Here is a 9941-nt window from a genome sequence, read left to right on the forward strand (position 1 = left end):
TATATTTTTTCAAAAACATTTTCACTGCAACGAACAGTGTTAACCGGTTAACCATATGGGTTAACTGGTTAACGCATACAACGTTAACACAGGATTTCAGAAAATTGGACTGTTAACCGGTTAACCCATATGGTTAACCGGTTAACACTGTTGAAATGCAGAAAAATACTTTAAGAAAATTGTGTCTTGCATTTCAATGTGTTAACAAATGGTTATGTTTAAAAAATGCAAATGCAGATCATGATTGTTGAACACTTGTATACTAATCTAAGAGTGAGTTAGATATACCTAAGAAGTGAATCAACAATCTTGCAAACGGTTGACTTGAAAAAGAAGCTTGATCAAAAAGTTCCTCATGCATATGTGGCTTGATCACTTTGATGCTTGAATTATCTTTGAAGCTCTTCTCTTTTAACAATCCAAGATATACCTTCAAGACTTTAAATAATATGAAATCTTGTTCTCGCTTCAATGTCTTGATCCATTTCCTTTTTGAGCATGCATAACATCTTGAATGAATAATGTTGTCTTCATCAAAACCATTTAGAGGCTTGCCTTCACAAGAATACTAGAAATGTTCAAGGTTTAGGTTATGACTATCAAGGAGGAATGAACAAAGGAAAAGGTCTTGCAATGAACTTTGTTCCATCCAAAGGACAATTGAAATAACATATGTCAAATCAAATGTCCTAACATCAACAAGGGTGTCAAGAGGTTTATCCAGGAAGCAAGATCAAAAGATGGAAGTGTCATCATTGTGGGAACTTTGGCCGTATAAAACCTTACTGCTATAAATTGCATGGCTATCCTAAACCTGCTTCACAACTCAGAAGAAAGCAAACCATGGTGAAGCCAAAGAAAAGATGGATTCCCAAAAATGGTATGTCATGTCTCATAGCTCACACCTCCCTCAGAGCATCATCCAGAGAGGACTGGTATTGTGATAGTGGCTTCTCTAGACACATGACTGGTGTCAAGAAACTTTTGGTGACTATTAAGTATTATTCCACTAGCTATGTCACCTTTGGAGATGGATCAAAAGGAGAAATAAAAGGGATTGGTAAGCTGGACTATCCAGGATTTTCTAGTCTAGATGATGTTCTATTTGTTAAAAGACTGACTACTAATCTTATAAGTATTAGCCAACTCTGTGACCAAGGTATAAAGGTAAACTTGAATAAATTTGAATGTATGGTAAAAAATGAGAAGGATGAAGCTATCATGAAGGGAGCCAGATCAAAAGATAAATGATATTTGTGGACTCCTCAAGAAATTGATTGTCTCCCCACTTGCCTAATGTCAAAAGAAGAAGAGACTAAGTTATAGCATCGAAAGCTTGGTCACTTACATCTGAAAGGTATGAAGAAAATGATGTCAAAGGAAGCAGACAGAGGAATTCCCAAACTGAAAATTGATGAAGGAAGAATCTGCGGTGAATGTCAAATTGGGAAACAAACAAAGATGTCCCACAAGAAGTTTCAACATCTGACCACCTCAAAAAAATTGGAGCTACTTCATATGGACTTGATGGGACCTATGCAAGTTGAAATTCTAGGAGGAAAGAGGTATACTTATGTTGTTGTTGATGACTTCTTTAGGTTCACATGGGTGAACTTCATTAAAGAAAAATCAGAAGTGTTTAAAGAACTCTGTCAAAAGATTCAAAGAGAGAAGGATTGTGGTATTATCAGGATTAGAAGTGATCATGGGAAGGAATTTGAGAAAAGCAAGTTTGAGGAATTCTGCATCTCTGAAGGAATTATTCATGAGTTCTCTTCACCCATCACCCCATAACAAAATGGTTTGGTTGAGCATAAAAATAGAACCATTCAAGAATGTGCCAGGGTCATGCTGCATGCTAAGAAACTCCCATATCATTTTTGGGCTGAAGCCATGAACATTGCCTGCTATATTCTTAATAGAGTAACTATCAGATCTGGGACTTTTGCCACACTGTATGAGCTATGGAAAGGAAGAAAGCCAACTGTGAAATATTTCAATGTATTTGGAAGTAAATGTTATATTCTGGCAGATCGTGAGCAGAGGAGAAAGATGGATCCTAAAAGTGATGAGGGAATCTTTCTAGGGTACTCTACAAACAGCAAAGCTTACAGAGTCTTCAACTCCAGAACCAAGGTAATGATGGAATCCATAAACATTGTAGTGAAGGACTCAACTAACGAAGTTGATGTCACAAATGATGTTGAAACATCAATCAATGATGTCCCATAAGATGTTGCAGACACAAACACTAATACTGAACCTACAGAGAATGATTCAACTAACAAAGGGTCCACCATCAGAATTCAGAAAGATCACCCTAAGGAGCTTATTATAGGAAATATAAATGAAGGAATTATCACCAGATCAAGGGAAGTTGTATCAAGTGCCTGTTTTGTCTCTATATTTGAACCTAAGACTATCAAGGAAGCTTTGACTGATGAATTATGGATTAATGCTATGCAAGATGAACTTGGTCAATTCAAAAGAAATGAGGTGTGGGATTTGGTTCCTAGACCTGTAGGAACAAATGTTATTGGCACTAGATGGCTATATAAGAACAAGTCTGATGAACAAGGGGTTGTCACTAGAAACAAATCCAGACTTGTTGCTCAAGGATACACTCAAATGGAAGGAGTAAACTTTGATGAAACCTTTGCTCCAGTTGCTCGCTTGGAGTCTATCAGATTGTTACTTGGAATGGCATGTCTTTTAAAGTTCAAATTATTCCAAATGGATGTTAAAAGTGCCTTCCTAAATGGCTATTTAAATGAAGATGTGTATGTTGAACAGACAAAATAATTTATTGATCCTACATTCCCAAATCATGTGTACAAATTAAAAAAAAGGCATTGTGTCGTTTAAAGCAAGCCCCAAGAGCTTGGTATGAAAGGTTGACTGAGTTTCTCATCAATCATGGATATAGAAAGGGTGGAATTGATAAAACCCTCTTTGTCAAAGAAAAGGATGGAAAAATTATGATAGCACAGGTTCATGTGGATGACATTGTGTTTGGAGGGATGTTAGATGAGATGGTCCAACATTTTGTCAAGCAAATGCAATCTGAGTTTGAAATGAGTTTGGTAGGAGAACTGACATACTTTCTTGGGCTCCAAGTCAAACAGATGGAAGACTCCATCTTTCTGTGACAAAGCAAATATGCTAAGATTATTGTGAAGAAATTTGGATTGGAGAATGCTAGTCACAAAAGAACTCCTGCACCTACCCACTTGAAGTTATCTAAAGATGAAAAAGGCTTAAGTGTTGACCATAGCTTATATAGAAGCATGATTGACAGCCTTCTATATCTTACTGCAAGCAGACCAGATATAACTTTTGTTGTTGGTGTGTGTGTTAGATATCAAGTTAAACCCAAAGTAAGTCACATCAATCAAGTAAAGAGGATTCTAAAGTATGTGAATGGCATAAGTGAGTATGAAATGTTATACTCCCATGATTCAAATTCTATGTTAGTTGGATATTATGATGTTGATTGGGCTGGGAGTGTTGATGATAGGAAAAGTACCTCTGGAGGATGTTCCTTCTTGGGAAATAATTTGATTTCATGGTTTAGCAAGAAACAAAATTGTGTATCCATATCCACTGCTGAAGTTGAGTACATAGCATCAGGCAGCAACTGCTCTCAACTAATGTGGATGAAACAAATGTTGACAAAATATAATGTCACACAAGATGTCATGACATTATCCTGTGACAACTTGAGTGCTATTAATATCTCTAAAAATCCTATTCAACATAGTAGAACGAAATATATTGACATCAGGCATCATTTTATCAGAGAACTTGTTAAAGACAATGTCATAACACTTGAGCATGTCAGCATGGAGAATCAGCTTGCAGATATTTTTACCAAAGCCTTAGATGCAAGTAAATTTGAAAAACTAAGAGGAAAACTTGGGATTTATGTTAATGAGCATTTAGAGAAATTATAACTAATTAAGTGTTAGACAAGAGCATATCTCTCATCATTACACTGGATACGCTTACCTAAAACCCTTACCTCATTGTGTACCTGTTTGGACAAAACTTTACTACCTTTTACACTCAAACGCCTCATTCTCTTACAATCATCTAGACTCTCTCTCTCTCTCTCTCTCTCTCTCTCTCTCTCTCTCTCTCTCTCTCTCTCTCTCTCTCTCTCTCTCAAAGACCTTTCCCCATTCCATCTGCCTCAAGCGTCTACCAACATGCCTCAATATTCTTCATCCACTTATATGCATGTCCCAGCTGAAACTAGTGGATCTTCCTCACCATCGTCTAGGGCAAACGCATCATTTCAAATGATCAACCTGGCAGATCTGATTCTAGATGTTGCTCCTTTGTCCACGGTTCACCCCCCCCCCCCCAGAAGAAAGCTACACCATTTATGTCTAAAATTGTCTAAACTTCTGGTAAGTCTTCTGAACCTATAATCCCGAGTACAGATGAAAATGTCGTTAAAGAAGAATCTAGATTTAAAGGGTCTGAATTAAGAAACCCTAGTATGCATGTTGAAGGCTTTGAAAATCTCACTGAAGCATAAAGAAGTATCACTGATAAGGAACTCAGGAAGTTTGTTGCATTTGTTTTAAAGGAAATAAACTCTGATGTTTTGCCAAATGTTCAAACATCTTTGGCAAAAGATTCATGCCCTGACAATGACTCAAGTGAAAAAATTGAGGAAAATGTTCCTGATCATATTGCTCTTGAGAGAAGAAGCAAAAAGAAAGTTGAGCTTGTTGTCAATGTTGAAGAACTTACTTATGATGAATAACCCCTTACAAACATTGTTACTCCTAGTATTGCCAAGAGACTGCGGAGACGTAAAGTAAAGGCTGTTGCTTTTTGAAGATTCTCCCTCAAAGGAAGTAAAGAGAAAAGTTGATGGGTTGAAAGGTACTCCTTCTAGAAGCTCCACAGGAAAATATCATGTTGGACCCACTAGGTCATAGAGTAAAGTAGGGCTGGACAACGGGTCGGGCCGGGCGGTTTCGGGCCCAAAACCCTCACCCAGTCCAACCCACGGTTCAAATATGAAGGCCCATTTCCGCCCAGTATCAACACGGTTTGGACGGGTTCGGTTTGTGCAGATTACGGGTTTGTTTTAGCGGTTTATTCGGGTTAAAAACAAACTTATATATGCAGACTGCAGAGGACAAAACTAAGTAATCCATTTAAAACAAATATTAAAACATAAACACAGTAGTCAAACGAATATTGAGTCAATAGGTCGATCAAACAAAGTGATGTGGCATGAACGTTTTTGTCATAAGCCGGCCTATTGGCAAAATGGCTACAAAAAGAAGTTTCAGATAATATAAGTTATATATTCAAGACCTCTGACAAAGCAAATTCAGTTACACCTTCGCATGAACAAGCTTTAACTTCAAGCATAATAGCAAACAAAGTGATGTTGCAAAACACACAAACCAACTACATAAAGCCCATCAAAGTGTCGTCAAACTTCCAGTTCTATTAAGCTATAAAACCATGCATTCAAAAGATTACAATAGAAAATGTTGTTGCATTGCATCACTGAAAAATACGATTGAGGGTTGCCGCCAATCAAACTCCTCCTTGAGCTAATCGCAAACTGATGATAGGCAAACATGATAGAAAGTAATCATCTGCAAGACATTGTTTCATGACAGTCATAAAATCTAATAAATCTAGTTTTATGCAGAAGTGTGACTCACAGCTAGTGCATCAGATCATGGGCATGACTTACAAATCAAAGCTCAAATTTAACACATGAACAAAATACATTATTAAGTTTGCACATCCTCATACATTATTAAGTCTGCAACAGAGCTACCCTGATTAAATTAGGACTAACTTACATTATCTGTATCCACCTCAGAAATTATATCCTTTATTGTTGCTTCATCAACTATTCCATGCTTTGTCATGGCAGTCTCTAATTCTTCTCTAGTAATATGCCTGTTTGTGAAATTAGAAACAACATAAAAACAAAATTCTCATAGAAAGTTTGTCACCAACATTCATTGAAGAACTCAACTACAATAATGGCAGTGATATAACAGTGAAAATATAAAAAAGATGTGTCATTTTAAAGAAAAAAAGTCGTTATTTAGATGTTCAAACAAAAATGATTAGATTTTTTCAAAATATTGGTAATAATATACCATCTATCTTGCAATACTCACCCGCTATTGTCCTTATCAAAATACTGAAATGCCTTGTAAAGATGCTCATCCCGTTCAAGTCTGTGCTTATGCATTGTGGACGGTATGAATTCAAGATAGTCAATCGACCCATTTCCATCAACATCGGCCTGAGAAACATTATACACGAAAAGACAATTCTTGTTGAGTTTAATATAATAGTCATGCGTTCAACTAGTTATGCTTTTGTAATGGATTTGTAACGACTTACAGCTTCCATAAGTTGCTTCACTTCAGTCTCGGACAGTCTTGATCTAATTCGAGCCAAACCTGTCTTCAATTCTTCATAGGTGATGGTGCCACTACCATTAGTGTCCATGTTTGCAAACATTGCCTTGAGACCTTTAATCTCTTCTTCTGATAGATTTTCAGCCATAACCTAGAGAAATTTCCACTAAATTGGTAATGGAGAAATACCCCAAAAAGATAAGCCAGAACATGTAACTCATAGAATGTTCAGAGTACTCATGCACATGATGAAAAACAAAACATGCTGTAATCATCTAAGATTCCAGAATGACAGCAGTATCCGTAAAGTTTACGTTCAATATGCCAGTTTTTTTATGCCAACACAATAGACTGGTCTGAATGTGTTAATCTTTAGTGCATGTTTATACCAAAGAAAACTATACGAGAAACCAACACATGAATTTATTGGTTTTTATACATCCTAATGGTGGCATTAGATCCATGTAGCTCAACCCATCTAGTGAGATACGACTTGAGTGAAAGCAAAAGAGGCTCATAGATATGACAGAACAAACAAAAGCAATTCCATAATATTATTTCTACGACATATTCCAGAATGAGTAAACAAATGTGCAGCAACCAAAAGAGAATTAAGCACCCTTCAACAACATTAAGAACCAAAAAAAGAAGACTCTGAACATAGTTGCTTCTGAATTAAGTTCAATGTCATACCTTCAATGCAAGTTTCTTGAAATGCAAAGCAGACGTCCAACGAAGAGCAAACTTGACGCGATCAGCCCATGTACAAACACTTGACAGATCATTATTCGCATAAGCAGGCAGCAACTGTTTCACAGCATCTACAGCTGCCTTGGTCAGACGAGCCTGAGCCTGAGCACATAAAAGAAATGCAAATCAGTATTAACCAAGGCATGTTCAGGAACTGCATATTAGAATATCAATCAATGACCAAAGAAGTTCTTATATGTCCCCTAACAAATCATGCCAAAATCAAGAATATGCAGTGGATACTGAAATATATGCTTACAATATAATAGGAGTTTGAGATTTATCTGTCTAAAATCATATCGCAATAAAACACAATTTTTTGTCTGATACTTTTTTCACTAATTTAATGAAAATTCTGTGAAATTTGAAAACCAAGCTTACTTGTAATAGCATTGAAGCTTTAGCACATAGGACTGCATTACTGACAGATGGAAATCCATTGGCAAAAGAGAGAGAACAAAACTCTTTGATTAATAAACCGTTTCATCACTTCAGTAAGTTAGATCAATGGTACTTACTGGCTAAAAACTCATATATATAGGTCATGCATGACTCCAAAAAATCAAAAATCATAGTTGACCTGAGAAATTGGACAACATAAACATTAGTTAAAAGAAGGCCTTAATTAATAAACAAATATCAACAAATGAAATATTTCAATTTGAAGTAAAACAGGTGGAGAATCACCATCAACAAAAAATCATGCATGACTCCAAAAAATCAAAAAACATAGTTGACCTAGAAAATTGGACAACATAAACATTAGTTAACAAAAATAATAATAAAGTAATAAGTAAATAATGATATACATACATCCATTTCAAGCACAACCCGAAGGTTGTGGCTGAGACTGTGATGATGAGACACCTGATACTCCTTTTGCTGCTAAAGACATTTGTTGAAACTCTAAAATAATTAAATAAACAATTTTTAATAAGGCATAATTATACAACATTACATCATATTTATTAGAAATTCAGTAATAAATTCACATGTTACAATATCTTCTGAAAGCTCAAAATCTTCCATGAGATTCATATCTTTGAAATAGGTAAAAGAAGGCCTTAACCAATTCTGGGTGCAAATTAAAGCCTCGGCCATTTCAGCAGTTAGAGAACTCCTATAGGTTTCTATGACCCTCCCTCCTGTGCTAAAAGCACTTTCAGAAGCAACAGTAGACACTGGTGTGGCTAAAATATCTTTAGCCATTGTAGATAAAATAGGATATTCGATTGAATTACGTTTCCACCACACAAGAATGTCAAAGTTAGGATCCCTTTTGACACACTTACTAGAATTATACACCTCAAGCTCATTTTGTTGATCAATCGAGTCTTGCTCCTCTAAATGTTGCTCAAAAGCATCGGCTCTAGCCATAAGTGGTGAACGGGCAACAGATGCATTTGTTTCATCATTGGAGACATTATTTCCACCACTACCAAGAGGATGTATGGAATTATGCTCTTGGTCATAAGCTTGCTTATACCAATCATACAACTTTTGTAAATTCTCTTTTATAGATTTTACCAAGTCACTACCAAACTTTGATCCAACTCCATACATGTCCTTAAACGCCCACTCAATGTAACTCAACTTGTATCTTGGATCAAGAATAATACCAAAATATATCATCTTGTTCATCTTATCAAGACTTCCCCAATATCTATTATATTTTTCCATCATATCTCCACCCACACTTGCAAAAAAATCATTTAAGTTCAAAGTGGCTTGCTTTAACTCACAATAAATGGCAGACACTTGGTGAAAACAAGTATGCAAACTCACATTTTGAGAGGTGGAAAAAGTCTTAGTTGCTTCATAGAATAACTTTAGGAAAGCGCTAAAAGCCCTAGCAATGTCCCAATCATCATTACTAGGGGGATTAGCTTTTCCAAATAACTCCCTATAGCTCGACTCTTCATCCTCAAGCTTTTCAAAAGTGAGTTGAAACTTCTCCGCAACCTCTAGCATTAAATATGTCGCATTCCAACGAGTTGAAACATCAAGACATACTAATTTTTTGCAAGTTATTCCAGCAAATTCAATGCATTCTTTAAACTTGGCTGCCCTATGAGGTGAGGACTTAACAAATCTAACAGCATCTCTAACACTAGTTACAGATAAATGTTTATCTTTCAAACCCTCATTTACCACCAAGTTCAAAATGTGAGCTGAACACCTCATATGAAAACACTCTCCATCCCCCATTAACCCATTCATATTTTCTATTTTTCTCTTTAGATATGTCACAACAACATCATTTGAAGTGGCATTATCAACAGTTATGGTTGACACATTCCTAATTCCCCAATCCCTTAACACTTCTTCAATCTTCCTACCTACAGTTTCACCTTTGTGGTTTGGAATTACGGTAAAGCTTATAATTCTTTTTTGATACTTCCATTCGTTATCCACAAAGTGTGCCGTAAGGGTCAAGTAGTTGAGATTTTGTATAGAAGTTCAGCAATCAGTAGTAAGTGCTACCCTATTGCAATCAGACTTAAAAAAGGCCTTTAACTTTTGTTTTTCATCCAAGTATAGCTGAAAATATTCCCTAGCTACCGTACGCCTAGATGGGATGGTAAATTGGGGCTGCATTACTTTGGAATAAAATTTAAACCCTTCACCCTCTACTGCACTAAATGGCTGCTCATCTAGAACTACAAAAACTGACAAAGCATTTCTACAAGCTTTCTTGTCAAATCTAGAGCTAACTTGAACCAGTTTACCATCTACACTTGGGTATGTTAGAATAGTTTGTGTGGAGTCAGTTGACAC

At 36.2% G+C, this 9941-nt stretch overlaps 1 protein-coding gene and 1 long non-coding RNA gene across 2 annotated transcripts; both read right to left on the reverse strand.

The window, feature by feature from the left end:
* Nucleotides 1–7634: 7634 nt before the first annotated feature.
* On the reverse strand, nt 7635–8193 carry LOC127097092 (uncharacterized). The gene is made up of 3 exons (XR_007792916.1): nt 7977–8193; nt 7851–7901; nt 7635–7743 (listed from the first exon to the last, which is right to left on the reverse strand). It is a non-coding gene; the product is annotated as an uncharacterized LOC127097092 (long non-coding RNA).
* A 4-nt stretch (nt 8194–8197) lies between these two features.
* Nucleotides 8198–9383, reverse strand: LOC127095356 (zinc finger BED domain-containing protein RICESLEEPER 1-like). Its single transcript, XM_051034058.1, has 2 exons — nt 8301–9383; nt 8198–8203 (listed from the first exon to the last, which is right to left on the reverse strand). Exons 1-2 carry the CDS (start codon nt 9381–9383, stop codon nt 8198–8200), a joined length of 1089 nt encoding a protein of 362 aa, XP_050890015.1.
* Nucleotides 9384–9941: the final 558 nt, after the last annotated feature.

Source organism: Lathyrus oleraceus, chromosome 6 (genome assembly GCF_024323335.1).
Source record: "Lathyrus oleraceus cultivar Zhongwan6 chromosome 6, CAAS_Psat_ZW6_1.0, whole genome shotgun sequence".
Classification (NCBI taxonomy): Eukaryota; Viridiplantae; Streptophyta; class Magnoliopsida; order Fabales; family Fabaceae; genus Lathyrus; species Lathyrus oleraceus.

Bases quoted from the DNA above. Each gene is read 5' to 3' on its own strand.
- LOC127095356 (XM_051034058.1), bottom strand. From the start codon at position 9,383: ATGAATGGGTTAATGGGGGATGGAGAGTGTTTTCATATGAGGTGTTCA.